Below are 25707 nucleotides of genomic sequence, written 5' to 3' on the forward strand. Positions count from 1 at the left end.
CTGGCATACAGCAAATTCCTAAAGATTTAACTATCCAGATTTTCTACAATGAGTTCTATTTACGATGGTTTACTAAATTGGAAAACTTCTATTTCCTTATCACCTACCCTTTACAGTCTGATTTCACTCTCATTTGAGAGTCACCAACTTTTATTAAATTCAGACTCTGCCTGCCTCCTCCCTCCACCCCAGGCTTAGATTCTTTGCAATGGCTTAAGATTTCTACTCTCCCTACTTTCTCTCCCTACCCATTTAATATTTTGTCTTCCCATTACTTATATGACATTACAGTTTTTTAAATTTTTATTTACTTATTTTGAGAGAGAGAGAGAGAGGGAGCAGGGGAGGGGCAGACAGAGGAAGAGACAGAATCCCAACCAGGTTCTGTGCTGTCATCATAGTGCCCAATGCAGGACTCGAACTCATGAACTGTGAGATCATGACCTGAGCTGAGATCAAGAATTGGACAGTTAGCCAACTGAGCTACCCAGGTGCCCCTATGACATCACACTTTTGTCTCAACCTCTTAGACTGTTCTTCCTCAGCTCCTTCCTGTTGGTAAACACAGTCTCTAAAAATACTTGCCTTCAGCCTCTACCTTTTCTTCCCTATATATATTCTTTCCTTAAAATCCCATTTATTCTATGGAGATGGTACCTGAATCTTTTTCTAGTTCTATGCTCTCCTCTAAGCATTAAACCTACATTTCTAGCTCTACTCTAGATACACTTTTTCTGGAAGTTCTGGAACAGCTAAAAACCAACATCTTTCCCCTGTTCTCTATAAAACAACTGCTTCTGACTTGCCTATTTCTATAAATGGCACATTCATTCTAAGCCCAACAGGCTCAAATGAATCATCTTTAACTACTCCACCCCAACCTCATACCTACTCTATTATTAAATCCCTTGGCTCTTAGCTCCATATTGCCTCTTACTTTGATTCCTCAACTCCTTTCCTAGAGCCACTATCCCAGCTAATAGTGTATTCCATCTTTCCATCATATCATTCCCCTGCTTAAAAAACCATTCTTGGGTTTGGTTTTTTTGGTTGCTGTTGTGTTTTTTGTTTTTTGTTTTTTCACTTAGAAATAAAATTAGGGGTGCCTGGGTGTCTCAGTTGGTTAAGCATCTGACTGTTGGTTTCAGGTCATGATCTCACGGTTGATGGGCTTGAGCCTTGTGTTGGGCTCTGTGCTGACAGCATGGAGTCTGCTTGGGCTTCTCTCTCTCTCTGCTCCTCCCCTACTCCTACACACACACTCTGAAAGAAAGAAAGAAAGAAAGAAAGAAAGAAAGAAAGAAAGAAAGAAAGAAAGAAAGAAAGAAAGAAAGAAAATAAGAAAGAAAGAAAGAAAGAAAGAAAGAAAGAAAGAGAAAGAAAGAAAGAAAGAAAGAAAGAAAGAAAGAAAGAAAGAAAGAAAGAAAGAAAAGAGAAAGAGAGAGAGAGGGAGGGAGAAAATTCCTTACCATGGCTCACAAGACTCTATGCATCTGTCTCCTTTCCACTTTCAACTTTATCTTCTACCACTCTATGGTTCACACTGTAAGCCAGTCACAGCAGTCTTTGTATTCACTGGATCCACCAAATCTTTCCAAAATTCAGTGTCTTTGCATTTTCTGTTCCCTCTTCCTAGAATACTTTTCTGGCTGGTTCTCACATATCCTTCAGTTTTCAGAGGTCACATCCTCAGAGAGGCCCTCCTTCTCAAAACTATCTTAAATTCCCTTTCCCTATATTCTCTATCACATAACCCTGTGTATTTCCTATATAGCATTTCATATACTGGAAGTTATTTCTTTTTTATGTGTTTGTCTCCTCTCCCCTACTCCTATCTCTACCTCCAAATATAAACACCAAATGGATAGGAGACCACGTATAGATAGGAAATGTTCATCATTCCCTTTTCCTAGAATAGTACCTAGAACATTGTGGGCACTCAATAAATATTAAATGATTAAAGAATAAATTCTATTCTTGATCACCATTACCTCTCAATTGATAATATTCTATGGTTTTTTGTTTTGTTTTTAAGTAAGCTCTATGCCCAATGTGGGACTTAAACTCACGACCATGAGATCAAGAGTCACATACTCTACCAACTAACTGAGCCAGCCAGGTACCCTGACATTTCATAATATCCTAACTCTTTGCTAGTATCTATCCTCTTTTATTCTTTCTATTCAAATATAGTCTGATCATATAATTGCTAAAAAAAAAAAATGCAATGGTTCCCTCTGCCTACCTATGATATTAAATGCAGGGGCACTTGGGTGGCTCAGTCCATTCGCCGAACATCCAACTCTTGATTTCAGCTTAGGTCATGATCCCAGGGTCATGGGATCGAGCCCCATATCAGGCTCTACACTGAGTATGGAGCCTGCTTAATATTCTCTTTCTCTCTCCTTCTGCCCTTCTTCCCGCTCACTCTCTCTCTAAAATAATAAAATAAAATTAAAATGAAATAAATGCAAACTCCAAATTTTAGAATTCAAAGCCCTCTTCAACATGACCCTTTCCAACCATCCATCCTCTACCACTTGGTTCCTCTTTATGGACTTTATCCTCTGGCCAAATTGGGACTGCATCTTTCAAGAACAGGGCACTCTAGTTTCTCACCAGCTTATCTCTGTTCCTATTGCTACCTAATCCTGCAACCTCCCCTCCCACTTTCTACATGCCCAAATCTATTCCCTTCTTCCAGATACACTGCAATGCAATTTCTTCCATGAAGGACACCTCTGTATATCCTCTCAACAAGATATTTCTTTCCCATTTTTTGAATTTCTCCTATTATTTTAGTTTAATTCAAAGCAATTTTCTTATTCCTATTGTCCTCAACACACTATGGCTTCTTTGAGACAAAAATTTTTAACTCAGTATCAGATCCTATGCAGAGTAACTAGTACTGAACTATGGATTTTACTAAACTCCAGTAAGACCATCACTTTTCTGTCTAACAAAATCTGTCAGGGCCCAGTTACACTAGTATTTCCTCTGAGAAAACTTCCCTTTACCTTTCTCTCATTTATTTTTTCCTTTCAGATATTCACTGAGTACCTACTACATGTCAGACATTTTGCTAGATACATGAAAGCTTTAAAATACTCTTGCTGGGGAGCCTGAGTGGCTCAGCCAGTTAAGCGTCTGACTCTTTATTTCAGCTCAGGTTATGATCTTATAGTTCACCAACAGCGTGGGGCCTACTTGGGATTCTCTCTCTCTCTGCCCCTACCCCACTTGGCTCTCTCTTCCTCCTCTCTCTCTCAAAATAAATAAATAAATAAGTAAATAAATAAATAAATAAATAAATAAATAATTTTTAAATAAAATATTCTTGCCAATGTCCACTGAACAATGGATAAACAAAATGTAGTATACACATGCCTTAAAAAGGAAGAATATGCTACAATATGGATGAAACTTAACTATTATTCTTGAAAAATAAGCCAGACACAAAAGGATAAATATTGTAGGATTCTACCTTTTTTTTTTTTTTTTGGTATGATTCTAATTATATGAAGTACCTAGAATAGTCAAATTAAATTCACAAACAAACTAAAACAATGGTTACCAGGAGTTAGGAGAAGGAGTAAATGGGGAGAACTCAAATATAACACCACAATGTTATATTATGTGTTATATTAAAAGCATTCAAGTATAGTATATATGTGTCTCTCCTATTCCACCATTACACATTGAGATTATGAACTCTTAAGGGTAAAACCGCATCTTCTTATTCATGTCCACATTCCTGGTCCTACCGTAATATCCACCACAAAGATAACCCTCTAAATTTTAAAGCTGCCCAAAAATAAAATGGGCTGTCTCAAAGGAAGATCCTAGCTCCCTCTGACTGAAAGATCACATGGAAGCTCAGTGGCCCTTTCTGAAAAATGTTATGCAGAGAATTCTTACATCTGTAGAAACCCCAGCTGAACCAAGTAGTATTAACAATCTTCCAGCTGCAGGTCTCTAAGCATAAGAATTCTCAAGGTGGTTCTAGACTAGACTGTCATTGGGACCCCTTTCCAGCCTTTGTTCTTAAACAGTGCTGCAACTTCAGGTAAGTAATATAACTTCTGCAGGCTCTTTTCCTCATCCCAAGATGCAAAAATTGTTGCCTTTAGTTAGGTGCACTTAGGAATCTACCCATCATAAAACAACTTAGTGTGGAACTAAAACCATTTTTCAGATCAGACATTCATCTGTTATGTATTATCCACTGTCTAATGTCTATCCATTATCACACACTAAAGTCTGGAGATGCAACAATGATTAAACAATGATTATCAGAGAACTTAAATTCTATGGGGTGAGATAGACAAGGTGGAAGAGGAAAAGAAAATACAGGAGCAGATTATAGAGAATTAAATTGAGGCAATATATATCCTTGGATGGCTACTTTGGATTGAGAGTTTAAGAGAGTTTAAGAGTTAACAGGTGGCAACTGTGCAGAGATCTGATCGACAAAAAGGAACCGAGGATGCGAAGACCAGAAAGAACAGCTATTGCAAAGGCCCTGAGACAGGAATAAGCTTCACTTATCTGAGGTACAAAAAGGATAGTGGGGTTGAATGTAGTGGAAGGGAGAGAAGAGGGCAAGATATGAGGTGTAAAAAGTAGACTGAGACCGGGGTGCCTGGGTGGCTCAGTCGATTAAGCGTCCAACTCTTAGTTTCAGCTCAGGTCATGATCTCACGGTTCGTGAGTTTGAGCCCAGCATCAGGCTCTGCTCTGACAGCACAAAACCTGCCTGGGATTCTCTCTCTCCCCCTCTCTCTGCCCCTCCTCTGCTCTGTCTCTCAAAATAAATAAACTTAAAAAAAAAAAAGTAGACCAAGACCAGGTCAAATAGAATTTTGTAAGTTAGAATAAAATCCAAATTCTTTTACTTTAAGTGCAGTAGGGAAACTCTTAAAAAAGAATTTTAAGTGGGTGCCTGGGTGGCTCAGTTGGTTAAGCATCCAGCTTCAGCTCAAGTCATGATCTCACAGTTTGTGAGTTTGAGTCCCACATCGGGCTCTGTGCTGACAGCTTAGAGCCTGGAGCCTGCTTTGAATTCTGTGTCTCCCTCTCTCTCTGCTTCTCCCCCACTCATGCTCTGTCTCTCTCTCTCTCTCATTCAAAAATAAATTAAAATACTAAAAAAATAATAAAAAAAAGAATTTTAAGCAAAGGAGTAATCAGACTCATACCTTAAAATGATCACTACGGGTTGCTGTGCAGAAAATGGTCAAAAAGGGTGGGGAAGACTAGAAATTATAAGATGCTGAGAGGCCTGTCACGAAATGACTGTAAAAGATCAAACAAGATGATGGTGGCTTAGTGTTGAGTGGCAGACAAGTGTGACAAGATTATGAATATAGATTTGGAGGTAAAGTGGAGATTACAAATACAGATTTGGGGGTAAAGTTGGCAGGACTGTTTAATGATGGATTTGAATGTGTTAGGGAAAAAGAGTTGTGACTTGAGTACTGTAGAGATGGTGGTTCTATTTCTTTTTTTTTTTAATTTTTTTAACATTTATTCATTTTTGAGAGACAGAGAGAGACAGAGCATGAGTGGAAGAGGGGCAAAGAGAGAGGGAGATACAAAATCCGAAGCAGCCTGCAGGCTTGAGCTATCAGCACAGAGCCCAACACGGGGCTCGAACTCACAGACTGTGAGATCATCACCTGAACTGAACTTGGATGCCTAACTGATTAAGCCACTCAGGTGCCCCAATGGTGGTTCTATTTCTGAAAGAAAAAAAAAAAAACAAAAAAACAAAGAAACAAAGAAAAGGAAAGACTAAAAGAGAAATCGTTTGAGTAGGAGGAGTCGGGTTAGAAATAAAAAATTCTGGGACACCTGGGTGGCTCCGTCAGTTGAGCATCTGACTTCAGCACAGATCATGATCTCACAGTTCCGTAGGTTTGAGTCCCACGTCAGGCTCTGTGCTGACAGCAAGAAGCCTGCTTCGGATTCTCTGTCTCCCTCTCTCTGCCCCTTCCCCACTTGTGTTCTCTCTCTCTCTCTCTCTCTCTCTCTCTCTCTCTCTCTCTCTCAAACATTTAAAAAAATAAAAAATAAAGAAATAAAAAGAAATAAAACATTTTGCTTTGACCATGTTAAAATTAATATGTTCCCTAGTTATCTAAATGGCAAAGTCAAATAGGCAACGGGATATATGCATGTGGAGTTCTGGAGGTCAGAGTTGGAGATGAGGTTTATGAATCACCACCATATAACTGCCTGTTAAAGCCATGGAATAGGACAAACTCATCTTGGGAGAATGAATACAGAGACCCAAATCTGAGCCTTGAACACTTAAAATTTAGATACTGAGCAAAGGAGTGGCTAGTCTAGAGTTAGGAAGAAAATCAGAAGAGTGTGATGTCACCACAGCCAAGACAATAAACTGTTTCTAGGAAAAAGTGCCTAGGACTAATGCTACTAAGAAGTCAGGTGAGGTAAAAAGAGAAGTGGTCGTAGACAACATGATACTCTATAGAAAAAATCCAAAATATTCCACCAAAAAACTGCTAGAACTGATCCATGAATTGAGCAAAGTTGCAGGATATAAAATCAATGCACAGAAATCAGTTGCATTCCTTTACACAAATAATGAAGCAACAGAAAGAGAAATCAATGAATCGATCCCATTTACAATTGCAAAAAAACCCCATAAAATACCTAGGAATAAACCTAAACAAAGAAATGAAAAATCTAAACACTGAAAACTATAGAAAGCTTATCAAAGAAACCGAAGACACAGAAAAATGGAAAAATACTCCATGCTCCTGGATTGGAAGAATATTGTTAAAATGTGGACACTACCCAAAGCAATCTATATTCAGTGCAATCCCTATCGAAATAACACCAGCATTCTTCACAGAGCTAGAACAAACAATCCTAAAATTTGTATGGAACCAGAGAAGACCCCGAATAGCCAAAGTAATTTTGAAGAAGAAGACCAAAGCAGGATGCATCACAATCCCAGACTTCAAGCTATACTACAAAGCTGTAACCATCAAGACAGTATGGTACTGGCACAAGAACACTCATATCAGACTACAGAACCCAGAAATGGACCCACAAATGTATGGCCAACTAATCTTTGATAAAGCAGAAAAGAATATCCAATGGAATAAAGACAATCTCTTCAGCAGTGACATGCAGAAAAATGAATCTGGACCACTTTCTTACACCATACACAAAATAAAGCCAAAATGGATGAAAGACCTAAACGTAAGACAGGAAACCATCAAAATCCTAGAGGAGAAAGCAGGCAAAAACCTCTTTGACTTTGGCTGCATCAACTTCTTACTCAAGGGAGGCAAGGGAAACAAAAGCAAAAATGAACTACTGGGACCTCATCAAAATAAATAGCTTCTGCACAGCAAAGGACACAATCAGCAAAACTAAAAGGCAACCAACAGAATGGGAGAAGATTATTTGCAAATGACATAACAGATAAAGGGTTAGTATCCAAAAGCTATAAAGAACTTCTCAAACTCAACACCCAAAAACAAATAAGCCAGTGAGGAAATGGGCAAAAGACACGAATAGACACGTCTCCAAAGAAGGCATCCAGATGGCTAACAGACACATGAAAAGATGCTCAACATCACTCATCATCAGGGAAATACAAATCAAAACCACAATGAGATGCCACCTCACACTAGTCAGAATGGCTTAAAATTAACAACTCACACAACAACAGATGTTGGCGAGGATGTGGAGAAAAAGAATCTCTTTTGCACTGCTGGTGGGAATGCAAACTGGTGCAGCCACTCTGGAAAACAGTATGGAAGTTCCTCAAAAAGCCAAAAACAGAAGTACCCTACAACCCAGCAATTGCACTACTAGGTATTTATCCAAGGGATACAGCTGTGCTGTTCGAAGGGGTGCATGCAACCCCAATGTCTATAGCAGAGCTATTGACAATAGCCAAAGTATGGAAAGAGCCCAAATGTCCATCGATGGATGAATGGATAAAGAAGATGTGGTATATATATACAATGAAGTATTACTCAGCAATCAAAAAGAATGAAATCTTGCCATTTGCAACCACATGGATGGAACTAGAGGGTATTATACTAAGCAAAATTAGTCAGAGAAAGACATATCATATGACTTCACTCATATGAGGAATTTAAGATACAAAACAAATGAACATAAAGGAAGGGAAGCAAAAATAATATAAAAACAAGGAGGGGAACAAAATATAAGAGACTTTTAAATACAAAAAACAAACTGAAGGTTGCTGGAGTGGTTGTGGGGTGGGAGGATGGGCTAAATGGGTAAGGGGCATTAAGGAAGACACTTATTGGGATGAGCACTGAGTGTTATACATAGGGGATGAATCACTGGAATCTACTCCTGAAATCATTATTGCACTATATGGTAACAAGCTTGGATGTAAATAAATAACATTAATTAGACACACACACACACACACACACACACACACACACACACAGAAGAAAGAAGTGGCCATTGGTTTTGTAGTCCCTGTAGACTGGAAGAGACAGAAGCCTGACTGGAGCGGCGGGGCGGGGGGGGGGGGGGGGGAACAGAATCAAATGAATCATTGTAGCACACTGATTATTCCTCAGCACAACTAAAAGTCCCAAGGTATTAACTTCTTATAATATCTTTACCAGAAACTCCAAATTTCTAGCATAAACTACATGATTTTTCCTAAAGATAGTAGGTAGAAAGACAATAAAGAGTCAGATAAATCTGGATCTGTACCCATCCTCTGCCACTTACTAGCTATGTGTCTTCAGGTAAGTTTCTTAACCAGGTTAAGCTTCAGTTGCCTCATCTATAAAATGGAAATATGAATAATACCTATCTCATAAGGTTGTTGTGAATAATAAGATATTGCACGTAAAATGTTTAGTACAAGGGAGCTATTATCATTACTGTTTTCATTATATTTTTCTTTAGATAGTTCCTTTATAAAAAAATCACAGTACTTTATTGTAATTAGGCTATTTTAATTGTTAAAATTGAATATAAAAAAATTAAATGTAAAAATATCTAATGCCGTTTTCCTAATCTTTTAAAATATATTTGTAAATATATCTTTGTAAATATAAAAGGTGATACACCCACCACTTAGAAAATTCTAATATGCCCATATGGATGGCATGATATAGGCTGAGAATTGCCTTATCTTCTACATATCCTCATCAGCCTAAACTATGTTGAGTTTTATTCTCTGAAGTCTGCACTGAGAAAAAGAATAGGATTAATAGAGGGGTGGATTCCCAACATATCATTAATAACCTCAAACTGTGCCCAGGACTTCTTTTTCACTCACAGGTCTTCTTCCTTCCTTACTTTTAGGGATCTTAGCCTTTTTTTTTTTTTTATTCCTTCATAAAAATAAAAATTGTGGCCATTTTCATATAAGACATTTAAATATTTAATGTACAGAGAAAGAATAGTCAGCCAAACAATTAAAAATTATGTATCTAGGGGCACCTAGGTGCTCCCTGGTGGCTCACATAGGTTAAGCATCTGACTCTTGGTTTCAGCTCAGGTCATGACTTCACGGTTTGTGAGTTTGAGCCCTGCACTGGGCTCTGCACTGGGATTCTTTCTGTCTCCCCCCCTCTCTCCCCTCCCCAGCTCGTGCTCTTTCTCAAACTAAATAAACTTAAAAAAAACTATATATCTAAATTAACTTCTTTTTAAATGTGTAAATAAACATTTAAATAAATACAAAAATCTCTCTATACCCAGAAATAAATAATGGTAGTAGAACAGTAGTCAAATGCTGAAAAATACTCACCGCAAAGTCAAAGTATAATCTCCCTGCATTTTTGTTGAGGCATCTCTGACCAAGAATGTACCATCTGGCATATCCCGTAATTTGTCATTTACCTCCTCCCTGAAAAACAGAATTATAGGAAAACAAAAAAAATGTAATCGCTGATTGTTCTCTTCACATTAATCGATTAGTTGATTAGTCAATTGTTTTCTTCACATATTACTACTAAGACTAGTTAGGAGGGGAGTATGTCTAAGGTCACAGAATTATGGGGGCCCTCAGAGGTCATTTAGTTCCTCCCCCTAGATATGATCTTTCTGTTTTGATTTTTGGAATTATGCAACCTAAGGACAGGCTATTTGCTTTTTAAACTCTTCCAGATTTCAAACGTCTGTAGGGGATAATGTTTCCATTAAGCCTTTAGGGCTTCCTTAGGCAAGTCTGAACTTGTACGGTTTCAGGAGAAACCAGCAGCTGTTTAGAAAGAAGGTTATGTTTAAGCAACAGTGGCAGCTGTGTCTGATCAGAAGGGGAAAATTTCACTAAGTTCACAACCTTTCAATATAATCTTCTCCAATTTGAATTTATACTGATGATAAACTCCTCTCGCAGAGTTGGTTTAGAACTTTAAGAATACTAGAACACTCAGGAAAGGAGGGCATAGAAGACTCTTGAGTTACAGACCCACATGGTCTCAGAATGTAAGTTTAAGGGATGACTGGGTAGCTCAGTCGGTTAAGCAACTGACTCGGTTTTGACTCAGGTCATGATCTCACAGTTCAGTTAGTGGGTTCAAGTCCTGTGCTTGATTCTCTTACTGCCCCTTTCCCCCACATGCTTGTGCTCCCCCTCCTCTCAAAATAAAACTTAAAAAAAAAGAATATAAATTTAAATGATATTTAAATCTAACAAATCATTTTATTATATAATTACAAAATAAAAATTTTCTGATCCATTTTAATATAAAAATATATTAAGTCTCCTCCCAAAAATTAAACATAGAATTACCATATAACTCAGAAATTCCACTTCAGGGCATGCACCCAAAAGAACTAAAAGCAGGGACTTGAATAAACATTTATACACCAATGTTCATGGCAGCATTATTCACAATAGCCAAAAGCTGTAAACAATCCAAATGTTCAAAGCCAAATGTCCAGATGAATGAATAAATAAAAATGTGGTGTATATACACATAATGGAATATTATTCAGCCTTAAAAAAGAAGAAAATACTGACACATGCTATAACACGGATGAACCTTGAAGACATTTTGTTAAGTGAAATAAGCCAGTCACAAAAGGATAAATATGGTAAGATTCCACTTATGTGAGGTACCTAGAGTAGTCAAATTCATAGAAACAGAAAGTAGGATGGTGGTTTCCAGGCGCTGGGGAGAACAGGAGGAAAAGGCAGTTAGTGTTTAACGAGTACAAAGTTATGCTTTGGGAAGATGAAATAGTTCCAGAGATGGATGGTGGTGAGGGTTGAACAATACTGTCAATGTACTTTATGCCGCTAAGCTGGACATTTAAAGATGGTTAAAATGGTAACAAAGGGGAAAAAAAAGAAATGAGTGGCACTCTGGGAATTAAAGAAAACAGACAAGAGAAAGAGAAACACAAGCATATTAAAGAATACACCATCAGCCTGGAACCTAATTTGACAGAAATGGATAGGTCTTTTCTAAAACAAAATTCAAGAAAAACAAGAAATTTGAAAATTCAAATTCAATATATATATTTCCCTTCTCTAGGCTCAGATTTTTCCAAAACCACATTTTACCCAAAAAGTAAACCTGTTCTAAAGTCCTGTTTCTCAAAATGAGGTATGTGAAGACTACATCAAAATCACCTGGGGAAACTGTTAAATGCAGATTCCTGGGCCCCACCTCAATTGGTTCTTGTGCATGCAAAGATTATGGAACCACTGACTTAGACACAGAAAGGTAAAGAAAATTAAGTACCTGTAGCTATCTTTTATCCTAAAACACATGTAGCTATCCTAAATGTAGAAGTTTCATTTATTCAGAAATCTATCCTCAATACAGTATTAAAAGTAATGATCACACCTGTAATAAAGATTTTCTTGTCACTTTTTTGTGGGAAGGACAGCATTTAGAAACTTTTGAAATGTTCTCACATATGATTTTCAAAATGGTAATCTTTAACAACTAGTAGTGCATTAGAATGTTTTATTTTTAACTAATTCTCAAAAATGATTTTTCAACTGCATTGAATTATAGTAGTATTCTAGTTATTACCTTGAAATATCCCCCCAGTACCATTCTGCATCCTGAAGAGAAACAGAACTGTCCTTCATTCCATTTGTAACAGCTGAAGTCATTGGCTTAGGTGGCTTTGGTGGAAGAGCTAGAAGAAAAATGAATATTATTTTGTAGATGTAAATTACTATTTCTTTTCTAATTTCCTCAGTCAGGAACAGCTCATTAACCAATGTACATTAAGATTCAGATAATTATAAATCAAGTGTTATTTTATATTAAATGTTAGCCAAAGAAGGAATCCTTTTAGAACTCTACCAATAACTGCCTAAAATGTGAAATTTTCAAGCTACCTGGGTTTTTTTTTCCTTCTTATAAAGTGCTAACTTTTAATTCTGAACATATGCCACCCAAAACTTCATCTTCTCTCAAAAGACAGTGTGAAGCCCCTTCACCAACAATTCAGCCCAAAAGCCATTACATGAGACTGGTCATGATGGCCAAGAGTTAGTATCAGAGCCCAAAGCAGGTGAAGAAGGATTATGTCCAAATAAGGGGACAGCAGCACAGCACAGCACAGGATCTCAGAGCCAGAGGAGGGTAAGAAGGAGATCTTCACAGGGACAGCCTGGCACAAGGTGTTAAATAAAGCTAAATGAAATCAGAAGCACAGCAGCACAGGGCCCGGTGGCACAGTGTAGTGGAGACCAAGCCAATGAGGACACAGTCCTCAGAAATGGGCATACCAGTGCAATGAGACAAAGCCAGATAAGGGTGAAAAGAGTTTCTACTTGGGGGAGGGGAGGCTGCGAGGTGTTGGGGGAATGCAGCAATAGCTGTAAGAGATGAGGTACATACAGAGATATGAACCAAATAAGTAAAACTATTAAAATTAATAAGACCCAGTTTTCTCATAGTCTAAAAAGGAAGTTACAAATATGGAAAAGTGAAAAAATAGAACGATCCCTCGAGTTTGAACTGGAATTGCAGCTATTGATAATGAACTCATGAAATTCAATAGAAAGAGAGATGCAAATGTCTGTACACACTGGGAATAAAATTATTCCCAAGCTCTGTCCTGAGAGGTCCTGAGATCAGCCGCACCCCCAATATGCATAACCAGTACCCATATCTTTATTTCTAGTGCCATCCTCTACTTAAAACAATCTGGGCTCTTTGAAGAAAGGCTGATTCCAGGGCTGGGGCAGAGCAAGAACCAAATGAACCTCAAACATCACGTTAAGCCAAAAAGCAAGCAAGTGCTCAAAGAATGAGGGGCCACGACAAAAAATAAAGGAGCCAACTGAAGGGGCTCCCACTACCAAATATGGAGCATCAATATGAATAATGATAGTAAGGAAATATAAGTCATCAAACAAAATAAGAATCCACGTGTCCATGCAGGCAGATATAAAAAATAAATAAATAATTGAAAGATTAATGAGGAGGATTTACAAAATCTCAGAAGGCTTTCCTACAAAATGCTTATTAGTCACAAAAGTAAAAAGACAAGAAGTGGAGAAGTCTGGCAAATACCACCTTAATCAAATAATCAATTAAGTTAATACCACTAGTAATGATAAAATCTTGGGCCCCCAACAGGATGCAATGAGAAGGATAAAACATCACTTCTGTGATATTCCTGTCAAATACGCACAAACTGAATTTAATCATGAGGAGACATCAGACAAGCCACAATTGAGAGATATTCTACCAAAAAAAAAAAAAAAATGGCCTGTAATCTTCAAAAAAGTCAAGGTTGTGAAAATCAAGAAAGATTGATGAACTGTTCCAGATTGAAGAAAACTAGAGAATTGTGACAATTAAATGCAGTTTGTGACTTTGTTACAAAGAATATTACTGGAGGAAGGACAAAACTTGAATGGGAGCTGAGAATAAGATTGGTGTTGTAATACATCAACGTGAATATTCTGATTTTGTATAGGAGAATGTTCTTGGTGGTGGGAAATACAGACAAATATGATCATTGTGGGGTATCATGTCAGCAACTTACTCTCAATGATTCAAGAAAATAAATTATTTGTACTATACTTTTTTTTCAATATATGAAATTTATTGTCAAACTGGTTTCCATACAACACCCAGTGCTCATCCCAAAAGGTGCCCTCCTCAATACCCATCCTCCCCTCCCTCCCACCCCCCATCAACCCTCAGTTTGTTCTCAGTTTTTAAGAGTCTCTTATGCTTTGGCTCTCTCCCACTCTAACCTCTTTTTATACTTCTAACTTTTCTATAAGTTTGAGATGGTTTCTAAATATTTTTTTAATAAAAAAGAGACAATATAGAGGGAAAACGGGGAAAATGTGAATATATTCTTCAAAACAGAAACTGTTAAATATCTCTCAATAAGAATGTCAAGAAATTCAATGGTAGAAGAATAGTCTTTTTAACAAATGGTGCTAGGATAACTGGTTATCCTTATTCAAAAGAACACAGTCAGACCCCTATATCACACCATATGCAAAAATTAACTCAAAATGGATCAAAGATCTAAACATAAGAGCTAAAACTAAAAAACTTTTCAAAGAAAACAGGCTTAAATCTTCATGACTCTGGATTAGGCATTAGTTTCTTAGAAACCAAAAGCACAAATGACTAAAAGAAAAAAAACAGATAGACTGGACTTGATCAAAATTAAAATTTTTTGTGCTTCAGATGACATCAAGAAAGTGCAAAGACAACACACAGAACTGCAGGAAATCTTTGTAAATCATGTATCTGATTTTATTTATTTTAAAAAAATGTTTAATGTTTATTTATTTTTGACAGAGAGAGAGAGAGACAGAGCATGAGTGGGGGTGGGCAGAGAGAGAGAGGGAGACACAGAATCCAAAGCAAGCTCCAGGCTCTAGGCTGTCAGCACAGGGCTCGACGCGGGGCTCAAACTCATGGACCGCGAGATCATAACCTGAGATGAAGTCGGACAATTAACGGACTGAGCCACCCAGGTGCCCCATATATCTGATTTTAAAAACTGTATCTAGAACACAGAAAGAACTCTTGCAACTTAACAAAAAGGCAAATGATTAATTAAAAATGGGCACCGGATCTGAATAGACATTTCTCCAAAGACAATATACACATGGCCAGTAGCACATGAAAAAATAAGATCATCAGCCATCAAGGAAATCAAAATCAAAATAATGGAGCACCTAGGTAGCTCAGTTGGTTAAGCGTCCGACTCTTGCTTTCCGCTCAGGTCATGATTTCACGGTTTGTGAGACTGAGCCCTGGGTGGGGCTCTGTGCTAACAGCATGGAACCTGCTTGGGATTCTCGCTCCCTCGTTCTCTGTCCCTCCCCTGCTCTCTCTCTCTCTCTCTCTCTCTCATTCACTCCCTCTCTCTCTCTCAAATAAACTAACTTAAATTCAAAAAAATAAAATAAAAATCACAATAGATATCACTTCACACCCTCTAGGATTTGACTATACAGTTCACCCTTTGACAACAGGGGTTTGAAATGCACAAGTCCTCTTATACACAGATTTTTTGGAAAATTTTTTGGAGATTTCCAGCAGCTTGAAAAACTTCACAAACCACCTAAGTCTAGAAACATAACAGCCTAAAAAAACATTAGATATGTCATGAATGCATAAAATACATGTATACACTAGTCTATTTTATCATTTACTACCATAAAATATACACAAATCATAAAAAGTTAAAATTCATCAAAATTTTGTGCCAACACTTACAGATTGTACATGGTGCCATTTGTGGTTGAGAGAAATGTTAAACAAAGGTAAAAATACAGTACTAAATCATAACTGCATAAAATTAACTGTAGTACATGTTGTACTACTGTAATAATTTTGTAGCCATCTCCTGTTGCTATTGCAGTAAGCTCAAGTGTTGTAAGTATCCACTTAAAATGCCCTGTGACACTAATCATCTCTGCATGAACAGTTCATTTCTCTCTAGTGAATTACATATCACAGTAAAAAGTAATCTCCCGTGGTTCTTGCATATTTTCTGTGTTTAGTGCAATGCCTTAAACCTTGAATAACACCAAAGGACCCATACAAAGTGCCACTAGTGATGTTGGAAGCTCCCAAGAAGCAAAGAAAAGTCATAACATTACAAGAAAAAGTTGAATTGTTTGAGGTCTGCAGTTGCCCACCAGCCTAAAAGACCATTGTTTTAAAAAAAAAAAAAAAAAGGAAATTTGTGAAGCCGTCACTGCCGCTATGCCAGCAGATGCAAAAACCTCACACTTTTTGCAAAATACTTTTTTATCCTGTATTGCAAGTGCAGCTTTTATAGCAGGACAGCTATAAGAAAGGCATACCTATAGACTCTAATATTATTCAAAGAGAAGCTAAGTCTTTATATGACAACTGAAAGCAAAAGGAAGGTGAAGGATCTAAAGCCAGAGAATTTAACCAGCAAAGGATGGTTTGATAATTTTAGAAAGAAGTTTGGCTTTAAAAACATTAAGATAACAGAAGAAGCAGCTTCTGCCAACCAAGAGGCAGCAGACAAGTTCCCAGAACCATTAAGAAAATCATGGAGGAGAAAGGAGGTCTGCCTGAACAGGTTTTTAATGCAGACAAAAGTGCCCTTTTCTTGGGGGGGGGGGGGGAGCCACAAAGGACATTCATTAGTAAGAAAGAGAAGTGAGCACCTGGATTTAAGACAGGAAGGGATTAAAAAAAAAGAAAAAAAAGACAAGAAGGGATAGGCTAACTCTATCCTTTGGTGCAAATGCAGTTGGATTTATGATCAAGATCGGGCACCTGGGTGGCTCAGTCGGTTGGGCGTCTGACTTCAGCTCAGGCCATGATCTTGTGGTCTGTGAGTTCAAGCCCCACGTCAGGGTCTGTGCTGACAGCTCAAAGCCTGGAGCCTGCTTCGGATTCTGTGTTTCCCTCTCTCTGGCCCTACCCACTCATACTCCGTCTCACTCTCTCTCTCAAAAATAAGTAAACATTAAAGAAAAAAAAAAAAAGATTGTCCTTATCTATATAAAGCTGCTAACCCCAAGCCTTGAAGAGAAAAAATAAATACCAGATACCAGTCTGTCTTTTGATTATACAACAAGAAAGCCTAGATAATAAGAACCCTTTTTCTAGACTGGTTTCATCAATGCTTGTCCCTGAAGCCAGGTACTTCCTGGCTTTTACCTTGCCAGGCTTTTACCTTTTACTGGCTTTTACCTTGCCAGTAAAAGACTGCCTTTTAAAGTTCTTTTGATATTGGACAGTGCCCCTGGCCACCCAGAACCCGACAAATCCAACACCAAAAGTGTTAAAATGGTCTACTTGCCCCCAAACACAACATCACTAATTCAGCCTCTAGATCAGGGGGTCATAAAGACCTTAAAGGCTCGTGATGCACAGTAGTCTTTGGAAAGAATTGTCAATGATATGGAAGAGAACCCTGATAGAGAGAACATCATGATAGTCTAGAAGGATTACATCACTAAAGAGGCGCCTGGGTGGCTCAGTTGGTTAAGCGTCCAACTTCGGCTCAGATCATGATCTTGGCAATTTGTGGGTTTGAGCCCCGTGTTGGGGCTCTGTGCTGACAGCTCAGGGAGCATGGAGCCTGCTTCAGATTCTGTGTCTCCCTCTCTCTCTGCCCCTCCCCCGCTCATGTTGTCTGTCTGTCTCTCTCTCTCTCAAAAATAAACATTAAAAAAATATTTTAGAAGGATTACATCACTAAAGATGCCATCACTGTTACAGAAAAAGCCATGAAAGCTATCAAGCCCAGAACAATAAATTCCTGCTGGAGAAAATAGTGTCCAGATGTTGTACATGACTTCACAGGATTTACAATACAGCCAATCAAGGAAATCATGAAAGAGATGGTAGATATGGGGGGGAGGGGGAAGCAGCGAGTGAAGGGTTTCAAGATATGGATCTTAGAGAAAAAATGCTATCACAACGGAGGAATTAACAGAAGACGTGATGGAGAGGAGTGCTTCTGAACCAATGTCAGATGATGAAGAAGAAGATGAAGAAGCAGCAGTTCCAGAAAACAAAGTGACATTAGACAATCTGGCAAAAGGGTTCCAAATATCCAAGACTGCTTTTGACTTCATTTAGGATATGGACCCTTGTATGATACAAGCAACGAAACAAAACAAATGGTAGAAGGATTGATACTGTATAGAAATTTTTAGAGAAATGAAAAAGCAAAAATGTCAGATAGAAATTACTACAGGGGCTCCTGGGTGGCTCAGTCAGTTAAGCGCCCAACTCTTGACTTCAGCTCAGGTCATGGTCTCATAGTTTGTGAGTTCAAGCCCCGCATCAGGCTCTGTGCTGACAGCATGGAGCCTGTTTGGGAATCTCTCTCTCTCCCTCTCTCTCAAACTAAATAAACTTAAAAAAAAATTACTACATATTTCTGTAAAATTACACCGAGTGTGCCTGCCTCTCCTGCCTCCACTTCTACCTCCTCCTCCACCTCTTTTGCCTCTGCCACCCCAGGGCAGCAAGATCAACTCTCCTTCTTCCTCCTCCTCTTCAGCCTACTCAACATGAAGATAACATGGATGAAAATCTTTATGATGATTCAATTCCACTTAACAGCAAATAATCATCATACTGTACAGTTAATAAACTGTTGTGCATGTGTCTTGATATGAAAACTTAGTAACTGTATAGCAAGAACTATGACATTTTTGTCATCATTGCCAATCATATTTATGTTTCATTATCAATGCATGAATTGTTATATCTGTAAATAAATGAGTTTTTTCACATTATCTTTTCATTTTTGATGTCTAGTGTAAAAGGTATAACATCTTATAGTATTTTTGTATCATATAATAATAATGTAGTTACTGAAAGACAGACGATTTATCTTATGAACAGACAACATAAACTCACACTGTCAATACATATATTACAGTACTGTAAATGTATTTTCCCTTATGATTTTCTTACTAACATTTTTTCTCTAGCTTATTTTATGGTAAAAATGCAGTATGTAATACATACAACATACATAATATGTGTTAATCTGTTTCTGTCATCAGTAAGGCTTCTGGTCAACAGTAGGCTATCAGTAGTTAAGTTTTTGGGGAGTCAAAAGTTATACACAGATTTTTAACTGCACAGGGGATTTGCACCTCTAACTCCCACATTATTCAAGGATAAACTATAATCAAAAAGACAGACAAGTGTTGGTAAGAATGTGAAGAAACTGGAACTCTCATACACTGCTAATAGAAACATAAAATGATGTAACTGTTTTGAAAACAATCTATCAGCTCCTCAAAAGGTTAAACCTAGAGGGGTGCCTAGCTGGCTCAGTCAGTGGAGCACGCAACTCTTGATCTTGGGGTTTTGAGTTCAAGCCCAACGTTGGGTGTGGAGATTAGTTAAAAACAAAAAAATAAATAAATATTTTAAAAAGGTTAAACCTAGTAGGGACTCCTAAGTGGCTCAGTCGGTTAAGCATCTGACTTCGGCTCAGGTCATGATCTCACAGTCTGCAAATTGGAGCCCCGCATCAGGCTCTGTGCTGACAGCTTAGAGCCTGGAGTCTGCTTCAGATTCTGTGTCTCCCTCTCTCTCTGCCCCTCCCCCACTCATACACTGTATCTCTCTCTCAAAAAAAAAAAAAACATTAAAAAATAAATAATTTTTTTAAAAAAGGTTAAACCTAGAGTCACCATATTACCCAGCAACTTCAATCATAGCTATATACTTAAGAAAAACAAAATCTACATCCGCACAAAAACTTGTGTATCAGTGTTTATAACAGCATTGTTTATAATAGCCAAAAAGTGGCAACAACCCAATATCCATCAACGGATGGATAGGGGTGCCTCAGTTAAGCATTCAACTCTTGATCCCAGCTCAGGTCATGATCTCATGGGTTCGTGATCTCGAGCCCCACACTGGGCTCTGTGCTGACAGTGTGGAGCCTGCCTGGGATTCTCTCTCCTCCTCTCTCCGCATCTACCACATTTGCTCGCTCTCTCTCTCTCTCTCTCTCTCTCTCTCTCTCTCAAAATTTGGCAGTAAAAAGGAATGAAATATTCCATAAAATGTATGAACCATGAAAACATTTAGGCTACCTGAAAGAAGCCAGTCACAAAAGACCACAAATTAGAGGATTTCACTGTCTAGAACAGGCAAACTTACAGAGAAAATAAATTAATGGTTGCCTAGGGTGGTATTAAAGGGGAAAGGGGAAGGAGAGCCAATGTGTGCAGAGTGGGGCAATGAAAATGTTCCAAAATTGCTTGTGGTGATGGTTGCAGAACTCTGTGAATGTACTAAAACCTATGGCATTATACACTCTAAGTGGGTGAATTGTATGCTGTGTGAACTTTATCTCAATAAAGCTATTCTTTTAAAAAAACTATCAGCCTTCTGAAATTGTTAGATGAAGGAAGAACTTGCTATAATCCATACTTTTTTCTAAATGCTACTTATTTATGCCTATCTTGTTTGGAAAGGATTTGATGCAGCTTACAAAAAATAGCTACAATTGGAACTATAATTTTGCAAAATTTAAAATTCTTCTACTTCTCCACTTATAAGAATTAACAGTTTAAACTTGTGCTATACAAAGTATTGTGCTATAGCTATGAAAGGTACAAAGACAAGGTGTTCCCAGCACTCAAATGAACCAACCTAGAGGGAATAACACATAGAAACACCTAACCGTAACACTCGGCAGAGTGAAGTAAATATTATAATAAAGGTAAAAGCAAAGTGTAATGGAAACCCAGCAAAAGGAGCATTTGATTCCCTCCTGAGGAAACTTCAGTTCAAACACTAAGCTTCTCAAACCTAGAACTTCCTGAACTAAGAGCCGTGACCAGCAGGGCCCAAAAAGAACCAATATGCCTCCTTGAGTCAGCAGTGGGTTACACTCTAATCACCAAAAGGAATCACAAAGACTTGGTACTATCTATATCCCTTCTCTGGAAGAGCTCTATGCTAAACTGAGTTGACCAAGCTGCATGGAGAAGATGCTATTTATGGATAATAATAGTTCACTGGTAGCTCTACCACCAACAAACATATAATGACCATTTCATCTATTACAGAGGGCTGCCCAGAGCCTCCTTGTATCTTACTTTTCTTATCTACAGAAATAAGAATGAAATGACTACAAAGCTGTTTCTACATAAAGTTCCTAAAACAACACAACTATAATGAACTATAAGATCGGAAATGAATGCAATACTGGCCTATTTATATATTCTTATCTATCATTATATACATAAAATATTCAATACCTCCTATGTTCTATAAGTGGGGAATTATAGCAATAAACTAGAGAGACACAGTCCCTATACTTACGGACTTTATAGTCCAAAAGGATAAATTTCAATATAATTCATTATTCCTAAAATCTGAGTATGTTCAAATTTATCCCAATTAGAGTCTTCAAACTAAATGTCTTGCCTTCTCTGGTATTTGACCCCCATCATCATGTAAATTATAGAATTTACTAAACACAAGCAAAACAAAAAAATTATCTTAACCTTGTAATTATATGGAGACAGGGAGATTTATATCTATATGTTGCTTCCAAATTATGATATTATAAATAAGGCTTAAAAAATTCCAAACCACTTAACACTTTAAGTAGGTCAAGTGGAACATATGGAGAGAAAAGCTAATTAGGGTACATTAATGATCTTTTAACCACTTGATAAGGTAGTTCTTGTACTGGTGAGCACTGCAGTGCTAGGTGATGTTAAATACACCTGAACAAATATCTTCCTAAATAAGTATTCATAAAATGCCTAGGAGTTTTATTTCTGTTTAGTAGATGATAAAAAGGACTTTTGTTTCCACTTTCATAAATTATGAGTTTTAAATTTCAGCAACAAAGATTTTTAAATTCAATTTTAATATGTAGATATACGAGCAAACATCTACACACAAATGTACATGTTTGCTTTGGTGTGTGTGTGTGTGTGTGTGTGTGTGTGTGTGTGTGTATACATACATAAAAACATCTGGAAAAATACAGAAACTTAATAGTGTATACAACAGGGATGGAGAAGCAGCACAGGAGAGTATGTATGTATGTTTTCTTTAGGTATATTTTAATAAAAACAAAAATGATGGTCATGAGTAACTTTTTAATTCATTGTGTTTTCTGACTTTTTTTCAGGTTTTCATTTAAATTCTAGTTAACCTAGGGGCGCCTGGGTGGCTCATTCGGCTAAGCATCCGACTTCAGCTGAGGTCATGATCTCGTGGTCCATGGGTTCAAGCCCTGTGTGGGGCTCTGTGCTGACAGCTCAGAGCCTGGAGCCTGCTTTGGATGATGTGTCTCCCTCTCTCTCTGCCCCTCCCCCACTTACACTCTGTCTCTCAAAAATGAATAAATGTTAAAAAAAAATTTAAATTCTAGTTAACCTATATGATAAAATTGGTTTCAGGTATAGAATCTAGCATTTCATCACTTACATGTAACACCCAGTGCTCATCACAACAAGTGCACTCCTTAATACCCATCACCCATTTAGTCCACCCCACCCACCCACTTCCTTCCATCAACCCTCAGTTTGTTTTCTATAGTTAAGAGTCTATTTTCCGACTTTTTAAAAGAAGTTTCGGGGCGCCTAGGTGGCGCAGTCGGTTAAGCGTCCGACTTCAGCCAGGTCACAATCTCGCGGTCCGTGAGTTCGAGCCCCGCGTCAGGCTCTGGGCTGATGGCTCAGAGCCTGGAGCCTGTTTCAGATTCTGTGTCTCCCTCTCTCTCTGCCCCTCCCCCGTTCAGGCTCTGTCTCTCTCTGTCCCAAAAATAAATAAACGTTGAAAAAAAAATTTTAAAAGAAGTTTCAAAAATTCACTTTGGTATTTTTTAATTAAAGAAAGCATTCAGGATCTACAGCACTATAAAAAGATTATTTCTTTAGTCGTGGTCTATAATTAGTATTTTATAAATGCTATTTATAAATGAACAGTAAAGTATCAAAGTTAAAAGTGCTACAGTTGATAACTGTAGCATACTGTGGAATGTAAAGGAACATTCCTATTCTTAGGAAATCTATATTAAAGCATTCAGGGGTTAAGGGTCAGGATGAATGTAACTTATTCTCAAGCAGTTCAGAAAAAAGCAGTAGGATTTTATATAATAAACAGAGAACACGAATGATAAAGTAAATGGAATAAAATGTTAGCAAGTAAACCTGAGTAAAGAACATATAGGTATTCTTTATATTCCTATTTTTGCAACTTTTCTGTAAGTTTTAAATTGTTTCCAAATAAAATACTTAATTAAAAAAAAAAAAAGAGTCAGAGTTAGGTACTTATTAAAACCAGGGAGGAATGGCAGATCTCAGCCCTAATAGTCTATGCTGGGATTTGACTTTACAAAGGATGGTTTCAAACAAAAAATGGTAGATAAAAGGCTAAAACAACATTCGAATGTATGTCTCCAGTCTGTGCTGGGGGGAGAAGGGGCACATCTAATTATATAAGCATTTAGGCCTTTCAACCTTTTCATTCCAAATACTACAAAACTCAGAGCCAGCTATATTTCCCTCATCTCAGGGTGAAGTTTTTTGTCGTTGTTTTTGTTTTTTACATTTATTTGATAGACAGAGAGAGAGCGAGAGCACAATCAGGGTAAGGGGAGAAAGACAGAGAGAGAATCCCAAGCAGGCTCTGCACTGTCAATACAAAGCTCAATACAAGGCTCGAACTCATGAACTGTGAGATCACGACCTGAGCTGAAATCAAGAGCTGGATGCTTCACCAACTGAGCCACCCAGGCTCCTCTCAGGGTAAAGTTTTAACTAACATTATGTTTGAAACTCTGACCAAAGACTTTCTTAACTCTGTAACCCAAAATTACAGCACAGTGCCTGATACACACAATAAATGTGTTCATTCAACAGTGACTGACCTACTTATTCTAGGCCTTTGTTTCCTCCATCCATAAAATAGGGCCAAAGTAGTACCTACATCCTATGAGGGTTAAATGAGTCAATACATGTAAACTTAAAACAGTGTACAACACACAGCAACCAAGAAATATTAGCTGTTAGATATAGGGGCTAGGCTAGATGCCAAAGATAGTAACAAAACAAACAGTCCAGTGGGCAATTCAAGTAAGTAAAACATATAATTATTGGGCCAAGATTAAACACAGTGAAAGTATTTTTAAAGTATGATTTACATCTTAATTTTTAAAAAAGACACAGAAAGAAACGGATGCCATGGAACACAAAGGGCACTGAATCTAGAGAGTCAAGGAAGACAATCTAGTGTCCCAGACTAAAGGAACAGTGTTTATATAAAAGAAAGAAAGAAAGAAAGAAAGAAAGATCCAAGAGACAATTTAAACAAATGCCTGAAACATGAAGAGAAGAAGGTAGGGAACAGTGGAAGTTCCTTTTAGCTACTTGTCATCTCCTATGTTCTCACCCCAGTATAGCTGCCTCCCCACTAACTAAACCATCTTCTCATTCCTCATCATTCCATTATATCCTCTGGAGCTTCCTCCCTGAACATTCTCCCTACATTGTAATTAAACTATTTTATAATTTCAGTATGTTCCCAGAATGTGTTTTTTCCCTAATTCCTAGCCTTCTCTGAAATCTGGCTCTCCCTAAAGAACACTACTAATCTTGAAGCCCTTGTTCTTGGAAGGTTGCTCATTTTCCCACACCTCATGTACTCTGGGCTTCTTTCTTCCTTAGCTCTCAATTTTCTTCCTTCATCCACACCTTAAAACTGGTATTTCCTTGATCCACGGTTCATACTCTCATCTACTCCCATAGCTTCAAATAATACCTATACTCTGACCCCAAAACAGTATTTATAACTACAAGGTCCTTCCTAAATTTCTGACTATGCAACAGAAGACAGTGCTTCTCACACTTCATTAAATTACAAATCACCTAGGGATCTCGTAAAAATGTAAAATATGGTTTTCTAGGTATGGATTGGTGCCTGGAATTCTGCAATTCTAACATGCTTCCAGGTGATACCAATGCTGCTGGTCCAAACTGTAGCAAGAAGCTTACAGATGTCTCTTGAAAAGCTTCTATGGGGTAAGGAAAAAAAAAATTAGGCAAGTAGATTATAGCAGGTAATATACAGTTGATTAAATACATGTGATTCTTCACTACATCTAAAATCATCCAAATTGGCAATAAAAAATATATATATTTATTTAAATTCCAGTTAGTTAACATACAGTGTAATATTAGTGTCAGGTGTACAATATAGTTATTCAACACTTCCATACATCACCCAGCGCTCATTACAAGTGCAATCCTTGGGGTGCCTGGGTGGCTTAGTCGGTTAAGCGTCCGACTTCGGCTCAGGTCATGATTTCGCGGTCCGTGAGTTAGAGCCCCGAGTTGGGCTCTGTGCTGACAGCTCAGAGCCTGGAGCCTGTTTCAGATTGTGTCTCCCTCTCTCTGACCCTCCCCCATTCATGCTCTGTCTCTCTCTGTCTCAAAAATAAATAAACATTAAAAAAAAAAAAACACCAAGTGCAATCCTTAATCCCCATCACCTAATTCACCCATCTCTCTGCCCATCTTCCCCTCTGGTAACCATCAGTACGTTCTCTGTAGTTAAGAGTCTGTTTCTTGGTCTGCTCCTCTCCCTTTTTTTAATGGTATAAACACACAATAGCAAAGAGATCAGGAGAGGAAACAACAGCAAATGACACAGCAACAAAAAGTTAATATACAAAAGCAAAAAGATAAATTTGACCTGGTAGAGTGCAAAAACTGAAACTTAAGCC

The 25707-nt window shown here is 37.8% G+C and overlaps 1 protein-coding gene across 1 annotated transcript in view; it reads right to left on the reverse strand.

The window, feature by feature from the left end:
• PIK3R3 (phosphoinositide-3-kinase regulatory subunit 3) overlaps positions 1–25707 on the reverse strand; it is a 132506-nt gene that overhangs the window by 35544 nt on the left and 71255 nt on the right. Inside the window, exons 2-3 of the mRNA XM_043574855.1 lie at positions 12033–12141; positions 9791–9889 (exon numbers count right to left, since the gene is read on the reverse strand). Coding sequence (XP_043430790.1) covers positions 9791–9889; positions 12033–12141 — 208 coding nt within the window. The remainder of the gene's footprint in view (positions 1–9790; positions 9890–12032; positions 12142–25707) is intronic.

This window comes from Prionailurus bengalensis, chromosome C1, assembly GCF_016509475.1.
Source record: "Prionailurus bengalensis isolate Pbe53 chromosome C1, Fcat_Pben_1.1_paternal_pri, whole genome shotgun sequence".
Taxonomy (NCBI): domain Eukaryota; kingdom Metazoa; phylum Chordata; class Mammalia; order Carnivora; family Felidae; genus Prionailurus; species Prionailurus bengalensis.